Consider the following 14833-nt stretch of genomic DNA (forward strand, 5'->3'; position numbering starts at 1 on the left):
TACTGTGCAGTGTTAAAACAGTACATTCCAGTTCCTGTTCCACAAGGATCAGTTACAGGTGGTATACTGCAAGGATCTGTTTTGGGGCCACTGCTATTTGTCATTTTTATACATGTCCTGCATGAGGACGGAGAACGATGGGTTAGTAAATTTGCGGATGACACTAAGGTCAATGGGGTTGTGGATAGTGCCAAAGGATGTTGCAGGTTACAGAGGGACATAGATAAGCTGCAGAGCTGGGCTGAGAGGTGGTAAATGCAGTTTAATGCAGAAAAGTGTGAGGTGATTCACTTTAGAAGGAGTAACAGGAATAAACAATATTAGGCTAATGGTAAGATTCTTGGTAGTGTAGATGAGCAAAGAGATCTCAGTGTCAATGTACATAGATCCCTGAAAGTTGCCACCCGGGTTGACAGGGTTGTTAAGAAGGCATATGGTGTGTTCGTGTTTATTGGTAGAGGGTTTGAGTTTTGGAGCGACAAAATCATGTTGTAGCTCTACAAAACCCTGGTGTGGCCACACTTGGAGCATTGTCTACAGTTCTGGTCACCGCATTATAGGAAGGATGTGGAAGCTTTGGAAAAGGTTCAGAGGAGATTTACTAGGATATTGCCCGGTATGAAGGGAATGTCTTTTAAGGAAAGGCTGAGGGACTTGAGGCTGTTTTCCTTAGAGAGAAGAAGGTTGAGAGGTGACTTAATTGAGACATACAAGATAATCAGAGGGTCAGATAGTGTGGACAGGGAGAGCCTTTTTCCTTGAATGGTGAAGGTTAGCATGAGAGGACATAGCTTGAAACTGAGGGGTGATGGATATACGTCAGATGTCAGAGGAGGTTTCTTTACTCAGAGTAGTGGGTGGTGGTGGAACAGTTAGACTCGCCAAGGTTAAGTGGTCATTGGATAAACATATGGATGAAAATGGTCATGTAGGATAGATAGGCTTCAGATTGGTTCACAGGTTGGTGCAACATTGAAGGCTGAAGGGCCTGTACTGCGCTACAATGTTCTATGTTCTATTTCACTAATAGGAGTGAATCGGATAAAATGGTGTGTGTCAAATTATGCTGTTTCCTGACTACAGATAAAACTCTTCTCACACTACAGATGCAAGGTAAATCCATTTCCTCAATTAAATGGTTTGAATATTGAAGGAACTCATTATTCTACAGTTATTTGAGACAGACTTTTTATTTCTTCCTTTATATTAACACTAATTATATGACAAATGACCAATTAGAGAAGAGGATTCAAAGTCAGGTGCCAGAGGTAAATCCTCTTACCCCAATCACCCTCTGATAAATCTCTGAAGCTCCACTGATATATAAGAAACTTACACAGTTCTTAATGATTCATGGATCCCATTTAAGGTCTTTAAGTAATTTGCAATTCATAGTTTCTCAGGAATGATTTGGAAGAAATAAATAACAGAATTGATATTAATATGTGAACACAGGTTTAGACAGAATCACATCTGTTAGAAGCTTTTACAGTCTTATACAACTGTATAAATTCTTTAACGAACCCAATATCAAACTCAGAAATGAGTCTGAGGATGTTGAGGGACAGGTGATCAATGCTGCCTTTGTCATTGAGGCCCAAAGCCAAAGCTTCTCTTGAAGATAAAAGGATATGCGTTGGACCCCAATCATGGGAAATCTTTCACACTATGACCACACACCATCTTAAAATTGGAACTGCAAAACAATTTTAATGAGAAAGATCACTAATTGGCCTGAGATTGTGATTGGTTTTGAATGTAGGTTTGCTCGCTGAGCTGGAAGTTTCGTTTTCAGACGTTTTGTCACCATACTAGGTAACATTTTCAGTGAGTCTCCGGATGAAGCACTGGCGGTATCTGTTTGGGTTTCCTTGGGTTGGTGATGTCATTTCCTGTGGTGGCATTTGTTCCTATGGTGGTGTCATTTTCATTCAGAACCTCAAATCTTCTCAAAACTCGTTAATTGAGATTGGGTGTCTAGTTAGAGACCTTGGATGAGGGAAAGAGGTGCAATCTTTTCTGAGCAGACATTTGTACCCAGGAGCATTATTGAGCCTTGAGCAAAGAGACGTACAAACATTACTATGCTGTAGAAGAGTAAAAAGTGAGGTCTGCAGATGCTGGAGATCAGAGCTGAAAATGTGTTGCTGGTTAAAGCACAGCAGGTCAGGCAGCATCCAAGGAACAGGAAAATCGACGTTTTAGGCAAAAGCCCTTCATCAGAAATTATGCTTTAGAAGAGCCAACACTGAAGAGGCAGAACAGGGTACATACAGTACAGGCGTGAGCAGACTTATTCAGGTACAACAGTGGCCCAGCTCACTATCTGTTCCTGCATGGAGGGCCTGTGGAATAGTGCGGGTGGTATTATATTAAGGCACACTGACAAATTTTGCCACAGACCCTCATTGAAAGGATGTCTAAGGTTCCACATGGTGAGTTAGTTAATACTCCTCCTCAGTTGACATGTTGCCAATGCATCAAAAGCAAGTTTTGGGATGGTTCCTTTTTACACCTTTGGATTCACCCAGGGCCAGCAGTGCCACTGTGAAGGTTCTGAGAGTGGCTGCAGGTGGGGTATTGTCCATGGAGTATGCACCTTCACATCATTCATGCACCACCCTATTTAAAGCAGATGGACTAGATCATTGAGGTGGCTGAGAACAGCTGCCCAGGTTGGAGTGTACTGCTGGAGTGAAGACAAGCAGGTGACAAAGACAGAGACATTAATGGGCAATTAGAGAAATGACAACAAAGCTGCTGAGCTGGGTCACGATACAGAGTTTCAGGATTCTCAGAAAAGGCAGGTGTTTCTGGACCAATACCACATTTCGCAAAGAGTTCACAGTCATGCAGAAGAGAGAAGTCCATTCAGCAAGTACGCTAAGCAATGCCACAAGATTTGAGTTCCTGAGTTCCTCCATTATGAGAGGGACCAGACGCTGAGGGAGCTATGTGAGTGTGTGCACAAGCACTGTATGACATGGATAGAGTGTAGGATGTGTTCTGGAGCTTTAAGCAGCCAGTGGTATAGGGACACAACAAGTGCAACACTGGAATATTTACTGGCCTGATAGAAGTAGAACCTGATTAATTATTCAAACAATGAATGGGAAGTGACAGCTTATTCCTCCCACATCAAGAAGAAGCAAACTTCAGAAAGAGTAGGATTTTATCCACTTGAAATGTCAAATGTACAATTCCTTAGCAAATACTGATTTAATCTGCTGGTTGCTACTTTTCAATTTAAACCTCTCAGAAGTGAATAACTGAAGTAATGTCAATCAGTCAAACACTAATGAAATTGTCAAGGTTAGGTATTCATTCACAAGCTATTTCTTTATTATTGGAAGCGTAGATGGTATTTTTCATTCTTCCAGTTCAATGCGGATTTCTAAACCATATTGAACATGTTCCACTCTGCAGTTCACAGTGAAAATGAATTCTAGAGACTGCAGAATCAATACCATTGCCTGAGAACTGATGCCAATGGATAATTGAAATCATTGCTGTAACAAGTTTCCTAGTGGTAGCAAAAATCAAATGCATTTGAACTCCTGTGGGATCTCTGATGGAGAACATGATTAGACAAGTATATATATTTCCATTCTCATCAATGTTATATTCTTATCCTGTTACTATTCTGCAAACTGGTTTTAAATTATGTGTTGCTCTCAATATTTAAAGGTGCATCAATGGCCAACTACACATTTGCTGAATTCCTTCAAACAAAAACCCACCTGCAGAAATTAATCTGGACTTCAACTGGATAATCAACTTGGAGTAAAATCTGCTGAAAAAAATATGGAGGTGTTTGATCAATGGAGTACAGAAACCAGGAACATACAGGAAAGAGATGATCATTCAAGAGCCTATCAAAGATTGTGTTGAATCAGAGAATCAGTGACCAACACCACATTCCCACAACTGGGGCCAGTGGGAAGCCAAGAAAATGCACAAGAAAATCCCAAAAGAAGGAATGTTCCTGAGGAAAGAATCTCTCCCAGACTGTGCAAACCACCACAGTGAGACCACTGCACGGGAAGCTGTAAATGCTACAGAAGCATCTGTTTAAGAAAGTTATGGGATTTGGGGAAGGAAAAGGGAATATTTCAACTGTTAGGTTTTCAGATTATATTTGGTTAAGTCAGAAATTGGTGATATCTTGTGAAATTTTAGTCAATCTACATTTCATTGAATCTGGAGGGTTCTGCCGATAGTTTTGAATAATCACAAAAGACATTGTCCTTGATCTTCCCTCTATGAACAACTTCATCAGAAACCAAACAGAGCGAATGCTGCAGGAAATGGGAGAGGTGATTGCCTGAGTCCTAGACATGGGCTTGAATCCCACCCCAGCAGATGGTGAAACTGCAATTAATAAATTCTGGAACAAAAAGATGATATAATGGTGACCATGTAATTATTGTCAATTGATATAAAAACCCATCTAGTTCACTAATGTCCTTTAGAGAAGAAAATCTACAATCTTTAACTGGTCTGACCTCCATGTGACTCCAGACTCACTGCAATGTGAGTGACTCTTAACCCGAGTCTGAAATGGCCAAGCAACTCACTGAGTTCAAGGAGTAATTAGGGATAGACATTAAATGCTGACTGAGCCAGCAATGCCTACATCCCATGAAAGAATGAAGGGGCATAAGGAGTGATAAAGACGGTGCAAGAGCATTGAGGAGGGCTTTGAGAGGCTACGAGAGGGTTAGAGGCTTTGGCAGTGAGATTACAGGCACAGGGATATTGGCAGAAGTTGTTCTGTTGTTTGTAAACTGTGACAAGGATATAGACATGCAGTGCAGCAACCACCTCCAATAAATGTCATCGTTTTCTCAACACAGAGAATCCTTTTCTGCTGTAGGACAAAATTATTTCCTTGCAGAACTCCTTCTGCTCCACATAAACTCACTAATTGACAACATACTACACATTCGCTGAGCATAACTCCTGGTTTATAGACATCACTTAGGAAGTGCATGAACTGAGTAACTCATTTCACTTGCAGTTTCTACCCTGTGAAAAACCAATTAACCTCCACTCAGTTTTCTTCATCACTTTCACTCTATTGTTAAGATCCAGACATTATTATGTGGGGCTTTGTGGTCCTTCTAATACCCTAACAGCACCTTGAAGTTTCAATGTGCCCAGAACACCCTGAAAAGCAATTTTGCCAGAACTGACCTTGGGTGCTTGGCACAACATTTTGTTTCCTTGCAGCTTTAGGTACTTATTCCACTCTAAACTGAAGCAATCTCTTGGGTTACAATGCTGAGTCATGAAGACATGGAGTACTAAGTAAAATTCTCAGGAACTGACAGGGAATTCAATATGCTGTCTCTGGGAAGGTGTATCCCAATGAAAACAAAGGGTATTGCAAACCAATCATACAAGATTGAAACAGATCCAGAAGTCGAAACATGACAGCAGGTCACAGTTGTCATAAATTAGCATTCTTTGACCTCACCCCAGAAAAGACATGTTTCTTATTGATTGTCATAAATGATGATGCTCAGAGATTTTAACACACAGAACCTTTACCTTTTGCAGATTTTATAAAACAGACATTCATCTGTCAGCACAGTTGCACCAGAAAATGCTTTCAGGATACAAAGCACCCAAAATTTGAATGCATTTGGAGATTTTAAACAGACCATAGAGTTTTAAATTACTCATCCTCAAGGAGTTTAAGAACACAGTTCCCCAAACAGTACTTGCAGAAGTTTTATCAGAAATATTTTGAGCACATTATTATCATAAAACCATCTCAGAAACAATAATTATTCCAAAGTGCGCTAATGCTGAAAACATAAGCATTATACAGTCTGCATAATTTCAATTTTTTTATTAATTTATCATCGATATTGGGTAGAATATTATCAGAAATACATCTACTGATAATATAATTGCAATAATCTGTTTGGCAGCTTCACTCATTATGGAGTGGTTATTATTAAATTAGCATTTTGTGATATCACAATGGTATTACTGTAATGGGAGTGAAATTCTATACTAGATAGTACTTACTAATCCAATCAGCAATAACATGCTGTTACGGTAAATGTGACTAGTCTAAAGAGACATATTTCAGTTTCTACAGTACAACAACCTGCAAAAACTGCACCTAAGGAAATGATATAAACATTGAATATAAATGTGAAACAGTCTCACTATGAAAAAGATTATCTCAGCAAAAAGTATGAAATGTCCAAAATATGAATTCAAGTGCCAAAGATAATACTTATTTTTAGAAGTAAAATATTGTATATGTTAATTTCCTACCTCTGTCAAATGTGGCATTGGATTAAATCCACAGAGATTGCACACAACTGCCTTGCATTCAGTACAGGTATTGAAGTTGGGAGGAGCCTCAGAACCAATATTCAAATCAGTTTTACAAAGAGGGCAAGTGCTCTTGGGTGGAGCAATTTTTCCGGTCTCCAAGGGTTTGGTTGTCGGTTTAACCATTTCTGCTTCAGATTTACTTTCTTTCACCGCTTCTGCTTTCTTTATGATTGCAGGGTCTGTTGTGTTTGTCTGGGCTGCCCCAACAGCTTTCTGTTCAAAGGTATCCACTGCTGCTGAAGGTTTAGTTTCTTTTTTACCAATGTCCCGTTTAGGGGATGGCTGTGGAACACTGCTGTCCTTACAGACTGTCTGAGGGGGTTGCTTCGCAGTGTGTCCATGTTGGTCCGGTTGCTGAGGTGCTGCAGATATCAAAGTTGATGCTTGGCTGAAGAGGGATGCCCCAAACCCAAAGAGTTTTCCAGTGACAGTCTCTGGAGGAGTTGATGGCTGAAATGGTGGTGGTTGTGCAGAACCTCCCAAGTTGAGACTGAAACGCCGTGACTGTTCTGGGGGTTTCTGAGCTTTTGGAGTTGCCGGAATCTGTGATGGCACAACTTTAGCAGCTGGTGGTTTCTGAGCCAGCTTTGCTTGTTCTTCCTTTGGAGGAGCAGCTTTGGATTCCCTTTTCGGAACAGGCTGTTTGGACACTTCAGGGCCAGTAGTGCTAATGCCCGGGGGCTGTGTTTTATCGACTGGCTTCTGAACCTGCACTGATTGTTTCTGTCGGGTCACATCCTGCTTTTGATCCTTTACCCCAGTGTCAAGTTCTGTCCCTGGCACTGAACTGTCCTTTTTCTGCAGTTGTTGTTGTGTGCTAATGTCAGAGTCCTCCTGCTTTTTAGCGAGCTGCTGGCCTTGGCTCACTGGCTTGGCGTCTTTTTGCTGAACCTGGGGACTCTGAGAGGGTTGCTTCCTTTCTGCTCCTTGTGCAGTGGAATTGAGTTGCTGAGGGGGTTTGTTCAGGTCTTGCTGTTTCTTTTGATCCAACAGCTGCTGAGATGGTTTCACCGGTTGGGGTTTCTGGGATGCCTGCTGCTTTGGCTGTGGGTCCCGAGGCCCATGTGACGGTTGCTTGGCCTTTAGTGGAGGCGAAGCAACCATTGATTGCTGCTTGGTCAGGACAGGCTGCTTTCTGGATCCAGAGTGTGATAATGGCTTGGCCTGTTCAGGTTTGGGAGCCGGCTGCTGTGCTGGAGCCTGTTTGGCTGCTTGTGGAGCAGAGGAAGTCACACCCTGCTGCTTGGGCTGGAGAGGTTGTGGCTTGGAACTGGGTACGGATGTCATATCTATGCCAAGGGCTCTTTGCATCTGACAATTTAAACAAAGCCATTCTCTGACCTGCAAATAACGTACAGAAAAAGCGAATGAGTGAAACACAATTTGACAAAGTTGCAGTGAATCAGTTGTAATCAGGAGATGGAAGGGAGGGAGAAACTCAACAAAATGACAGTCACCAGGGAAGAAGCCCTGAGTGAATTATTGGAGGTGTGCATTGCCAAGTCTTGGTTCTGATGTACTTCAGCCTTGGAGCTTAAAAGAAATGGCTTGTGGGATAATGGATGAGTCAGTTTTAATTTTCCAAACTTTTCTAGAATCAGGGAAGGTTGTATTAGATTGTAAAACAGTGACAGTGACATACAACTTTATTCAAGAAGGGATGGAGACAGAAAGCAGGAAACTACAGGCTAGTTAACTTCACATCTGTAATTGGGAGAATCTTCAAAGCTATTACTAAAAACATCATATTAGGGCACCTCAAAAAGTTCAAGGTAATCAAGCAGAGTCAACATGGTTTTGTGAAAGGGAAATTATGTTTCATCAATTAACTGGAGGAAATAATGTGTGCTGTGAATAAAGGGAAACACTCATCGTGGGCAATACAAACACTGCATTTTGAAAAGTTATTGGGAGTAGGAAGAAATGTAAATTATTTAGATTAGCCATGATCTTGTTAAATGGCAGAGGAAGCTCAAAGAGCCAAGTGACCTATACCTGTTGCTGTTTTTGTATAACTGGATTGAGGCCGATCTACTAATAGCTGACCAATGATATAAACAAGCAAGCATCATAAATTGTTTGTACTAAGACTCACACTGAACACAGCAATAAAGTCAACTTTATTTTTACATTAACAATTGCTGTTCAAAGAAGACTTCACAGTATTCATGGTCTATAATAGAAACCTCTGAAATATCCCAATAATCTTAATTTATTTTTATTCATTCATGGTGTGTGGATATCACTGGCTAGGCCAGCATTCATTGTTCATCATTAATTGCCCAGAGGACAGGTGAGAATGAACCACATTCTTTGGTCTGGGGTCACATGTAGGCCAGTCCAGAAAGGGATGTTGTTTCCTTCCCTAAAGAATATTAGTGAACCAGATGAGTTTTTCTGATAATTGACAATAGTTTCATGGCTGAAAATGTGTTGCTGGTTAAAGCACAGCAGGTTAGGCAGCATCCAAGGAACAGGAAATTCGATGTTTCGGGCCAGAGCCCTTCATCAGGAAAGTTTCATGCCATCTTAATTCCAGAGTTTTAACTGAATCCCAATTCCACCATGTGCCACAGTAGGATTTGAATTGGGGACTCCAGAACATTACTGGGATATCTGGATTAATAGTCTAGTAGTGACTAGGCCACTGTCTCCCCGTTTGTTTTATTTCCCATTTCCAAGATACATCATGTGTGAAAAAGAACAAATTTAAATGTAAGACCCCTTTCAGGTTACACTTTTAAAGTGAAAGTGTGTGTCAAATATTGTTTGGAATAGGGAATTTTGAAAATATATGTTATTTTTGTCAGAATTCTGGGTTGCAATGAGGGAGAATTGGGAATGATGTTTACACAGGGAGGTGTGCCAGTGCTGTGGGGAGGATTGAAATTAGATTGGCAGGAAACTCTGATCCAAGGGAAGGAAAACTAGTAACGAAATAAAAGACAGATGAAGCAAAGGGCAATCATAAAATAGGATCAAAAGCTAAATTAATGACACTCTATCTGAATATGTGCAGCTTTCCCAAAAATATTGATGAATAATGTGCACAAATGGAAGAAAATGGAGTTGATTTAATTATCACACAGGCATAACTGTACAGTAATCAAGATTAGAAACTGAATATTCAAGGAAATTCTACATCTGGGGATGGAGAGGGATGGGTAAAATGTAAAGAAATGGGATAGCACTCTTTTTTTTATTCACTCATGGGATGTAGGCATTGTTAGCTGACCCTTCCCCAGGTGCCCTTGAATACAACTGAGAGGCTTTTCAGAGCCATTTCAGAGCGCAGTGAAGAGCCTGAAGTCACATGTAAGCCAGAGTAGATAAAAATGGCAGATTTCCTTCTCTAAAGGATATTAAATGTATTAGATTGGTTTTTGAAATCATTGTCGTCATTTAGCGTTTAATTCTAGATTTCTTAATGAATACATTTTCCATGGTGGGATTTGAACCCAGCCTGACTGGATTATAAGTCCAGCAATAACACCACCAAGCCATTGCCTTTCCTGAAAGCAAGGTATGATATCAGTGCATGAGTAACAGAAAACCTTAGTATAAAGATGTGGACATGGTTTGAGTGGAACTAAGAAACAGCAAAGGGAAGCAAACATTGGTGGGAGTTGTGTGTCGGTGGTGCTCATGAACACAATTAGGAGAACAAAGAGAGTGCATGAAAAGATGTGAGCTGTGAAGATTAAAGACGATTTCAATTTATTCCACAAGTTTATCAAAGGAAAGAGAGGAAGGTCTACTGTGGACCAAGGGGCAATCTATACATGAAGCAGCAAGGTAGTGTAAAGTGTTAAATCAGTACTTCAAATCTGTCTTTACTCAGGAGGAGGATGATGCTGGTATAGATTTCGAGAAGATGGATTGTGAAGTTCTTGACTAGATTTCTATAAGAAGTGAGGAGGTATTGATGGTTTAGGCAGTTTTAAAAGTAGACAAAGCTCGGGTCTTGATGCTGTGGGAGGCGAGCAAGAAAATTACAGAGGCACTGATGAAAATTTTTATGTCACTATCAGAGAAAATAATGAAGGAGAAAATTAATGTCTCAAAAATCTGGTGGAAGTTTCCAGTGAAGTGACCAAGTGTTTTGATGATGGTAAGGCTGCTGATACAATTTTTAAAAATTTCAGCAAGGACTTTGATAAGGTCCCATATGGGAAATTGATTAAAAAAAAGTAAAAATTCATATGAATCAGGCAACTTGACAGAATGAAACCAAAACAAAATCAGAAATAGCTGGCGAAACTCAGCAGGCTTGGCAGCATCTGTAGGAAGAAAACAGAGGTAACATTTTGAGTCTGTAACTCTTAATCAGACCATTGATTTAGTGGCAGTAGACAGAGGGTCACTACCCTGTACCACTGCAGAAGGTTGTTTGTGTGACTAGAGGCCACCGTCCAGTGCCACACCACGAGGATCAGTGCTGGGTCCCGTACTGCTTGTGATATTCATTAATGATGTAGATGAGAAAGTGGAGGGGTTGACATGATGACTAACTGGATGATTGAGAATGAGAAAAAAGTATTAGATTACAGGAGGATAAAAATGGATTGGTCAGATGGAAGTTAATCCTGATCACTGTGAGGTGATGCAGTTTGGACAAAGTAACACAGCAAGGGTGGCATGGTGGCTCAGTGGTTAGCACTGCTGCCTCACTATGCCTGGGATCCTGGTTCAATTCCACCCTCGGGTGACTGTCAGTGTGGAGTTTGCACATTTTCCCGATGCCTGCGTGGGTTTTCTCTGGTTTCCTCCCACAGTCCAAAGATGTACAGGTTAAGTGAATTGGCCATGCTAAATTGCGAAATAGGATAGGGGAATGGGTCGGGGTGGGATGCTCTTCGGAGGGTCAGTGTGTACTTGTTGGGCCAAATGGCCGTGTTCCGCACAGTACACAATGAATGGCAGAGCATTAGCAACTTGCAGGGATAGAAGAATCTTGGGGTACTTGTCCACAGATCCTTGAAGGCAATAGGGTTAATGGGGTAGTCAAAGACAGATGGGACATTTGTCAATTGTGGCATGGATTATAAGAGCAGCGAGGTCACAGTAGAGCTGTACAGGACTTTGGTTAGGCCACAGATGGAGTACTGTGCGCAATTCTAATCACATTATTATAAGAAGGATGTGATTGCACTGGACGGGGTGTAGAGGAGATTCACCAGGATGTTGCCCAGGATTGAACATTCCAGTGATGAAGGCAGGTTGGATAAGTTTGGATCATTGGTAATAAGTACTTGGTAGACAAAACATTAAGGTTTTGGGCCTAACGTGGGAAAGTAGTAAGCGTGCAGATAATTGTTTGTTTATTGGTGGAACAGTCTCAAGGAACTGAAGGGCCTTTCCATACGGTGTGATTCTATTATTCTTTAATTCAATCTGTGGAATTAATATTGCGCAGACAATAAATCAAAAAATGAGAGATGCATGTAACCTTTGCAATAAAGTAATAATGGGGTGACTTCAATTTACATCAACTGGGTTAATCAAACCAGCACTATTGCTGTAGAGGGTGAATTCCTGGAGTATGAACAAGATGGCTACTGGAAAATTATATTTACGAACAATCATTATGGCTGTTTTGGATTTGTAACTGCATAATGAGAGAGGGTTAATTAATTAATTTTGTTAAATAGTGACCATAACTTGATAAAATTTTTCATGAAGATTGTTTGTGACATAATTTCTTCGAAAACTGGGACCTTAAATCCGAACGAAGGGAATGATGAAGTTATGAGGCATATGCTGGCAATATTGAGAAAATTTGACAAGGGTTATAATTTACAGAAACACTACAATATCTACAACAGAAAAACATTCTTTGGAGACACAATCACCCAAACAGAAAGGGAAATAAACCATGGTTAATGAAAGAAGTTAAATATTACGTGAGATTAAAGGAAGTGATTTATGTGAATTTCAGAAATAGTGGCAAGCCTGAGAAATGGAGCATTTATGACCTTCAATGGAAGTGAAGAAACTAAGAAGGGAAAAGTAAATATGAACGCAAGCCAGTGAGGATATAAACACTGACTGCAGAGGCTTCTACCAAGTTAGAAACATAGAAAATATCAGCAGTTTGACGCTATTTAGCTCTTTGATCCTGTTCCACCATTCAATGTAATGATGATATGGAGATGCCAATGTTGCACTGGAGATGGGGTGAACAAAGTTAAAAATCACACAACACCAGGTTATAATCCAACAAGTTTATTTGAAAGCACTGGCTTCAGGACAGCTACCTGATGATGGAGCAGTGCTCCAAAAACTATTGTTTCCAAATAAACCAGTTGGACTATAACCTGATGTAGTGTAATTTTTAACAATTCAATCATGGCTGATCATCCAACTTGATCCCTTGTATCCCCATGCCCTTTGATCCTTTTCACCCTAAGAACTGTGTCTAATTTCTTCTTGAAAACGTTCAATGTTTTGGCCTCAACCACTTTCTGTGGCAGAGATTCCACAGGCTCAACCCCCCCACCCCCCAACCTCTCCGCTCTCTCTCCCCTCACCCCCCTCCACACTTGTGGTGAAGAAATTTCCCTTCAACTCAGTCCAAAATGGCCTATCCCATACTTTTGACTGTCACCCTTGGTTCTGGATTCTCTGGCCTGTGTTTACCTTTTCTAGTCCTGCTAGAATTTTATATATTTCTATGAAACTCCCCCTTCATTCTGTCTTACCTGACCCAGACACTCTTTGCACATCAGTCCTGCCATCTCTGTGATCAGTCTGATAAAACTGTGTACAATATGAAAGGAAAGGATTAACAAGGGGAAGTCTGGATTTGTCACAGGGGAGCAAAATGTACTGTGAAAAACAGGACAATGGCAGAGAAACAAAACAATTTCTCTGAATCTGCCTTCATGGAAGAAAATATCCCAGAAGGCCTCAGCAAGCAATAGATTTGTGTAACCCATGAGCTAAAAGAAATGACTATTATGAAAGCAGTAGTATTTAATCAATTAGCTGGACTGATGGTTGGTAAATCTCATGGACCAGATGAGCTTCATGCCAAAGTGCTAAAGGAAGTAGCAATGAGACAGTGGATCATTGGTGGCTATTTTTCATAATTCTATCATGTCTAGAAAACTTCCTGCCTATTGGAAGCTGGTAAATGTATGCTCACTTTTAACAAAGGGAGGAAGAGGGAGAGTGGGGAACCATAGACCTGTTAGCTTAATGTCTGCAGTAGGAAAAATGTCAGAATACATGGATATGATAACAGAACTTTTAGAAAAGAATAGTAAAATTGGGCAGAGTTGGCATGGAGTTCGGAAAGGGAAAGTCATGTTTTTTGAGGATATTACTTGCAGCATAAACAAAGGAGAACCAGTTGATGTGGTGGTGTTTGGATTTTCAGGAGGCTTTTGATATTGGCCCACACATGACATTAGAAAATAAAATGTGTGTGCAGGGTATTACAGCAATATACTAGAAAGGATCCAGGATTGGTGAAATATCAGAAAGCAAACAGTAGGAATAGAACATAGAACAGCGAACATAGAACAATACAGTGCAGAACAGGCCCTTCGGCCCTTGATGTTGCGCCGACTTCTGAACTAATCTTCGTAGGCCCCAGCTATGCCTGCCTCTTCGTAACCCTCCTTCGACTGACTGAACTGGTCCTCACTCTGAACAACTTCTCTTTCCAAACCTCCCACATCCTCCAAACCAAAGGAGTAGCCATGGGCACCCGCATGGGCCCCAGCTATGCCTGCCTCTTCATTGGATATGTGGAACAGTCCATCTTCTGCAGCTACACTGGCACCACCTTTTCCTCCGCTACATCGATGATTGTATTGGCGCTGGCTCGTGCTCCCACGAGGAGGTTGAACAGTTCATCCAGTTTACTAACACCTTCCATCCCGACCTCAAATTTACCTGGACCATCTCAGACTCCTCCCTCCCCTCCCTAGACCTCTGCATTTCTATCTCGGGCGACCGAATCAACACGGACATTTACTATAAACCGACCAACTCCCACAGCTACCTGGACTACACCTCCTCCCACCCTGCCCCCTGTAAAAACGCCATCCCATATTCCCAATTCCTTCGTCTCCGCCACATCTGCTCCCAGGAGGACCAATTCCAATACCGTACAACCCAGATGGCCTCCTTCTTCAAAGACCGCAATTTCCCCTCAGACGTGGTCGACGATGCCCTCCACCGCATCTCCTCCACTTCCCGCTTCTCTGCCCTTGAGCCCCGCCCCTCCACTCGCCACCAGGACAGAACCCCACTGGTTCTCACCTACCACCCCACCAACCTCCGTATACATCATATCATCCGTCGTCATTTCTGCCACCTCCAAACGGACCCCACCACCAGTGATATATTTCCCTCCCCTCCCCTATCAGCATTCCAGAAAGACCACTCCCTCCGTGACTCCCTCGTCAGGTCCACACCCCCCACCAACCCAACCTCCACTCCCGGCACCTTCCCCTGCAACCGCAGG

The 14833-nt window shown here is 41.5% G+C and overlaps 1 protein-coding gene across 1 annotated transcript in view; it reads right to left on the minus strand.

Annotated features, from left to right (window-relative positions):
• Positions 1 to 14833, minus strand: part of pcloa (piccolo presynaptic cytomatrix protein a) — a 577994-nt gene that overhangs the window by 541103 nt on the left and 22058 nt on the right. The window contains exon 4 of the mRNA XM_060842523.1: positions 6295 to 7698. Coding sequence (XP_060698506.1) covers positions 6295 to 7698 — 1404 coding nt within the window. The remainder of the gene's footprint in view (positions 1 to 6294; positions 7699 to 14833) is intronic.

This window comes from Hemiscyllium ocellatum, chromosome 23 (genome assembly GCF_020745735.1).
Source record: "Hemiscyllium ocellatum isolate sHemOce1 chromosome 23, sHemOce1.pat.X.cur, whole genome shotgun sequence".
NCBI lineage: Eukaryota > Metazoa > Chordata > Chondrichthyes > Orectolobiformes > Hemiscylliidae > Hemiscyllium > Hemiscyllium ocellatum.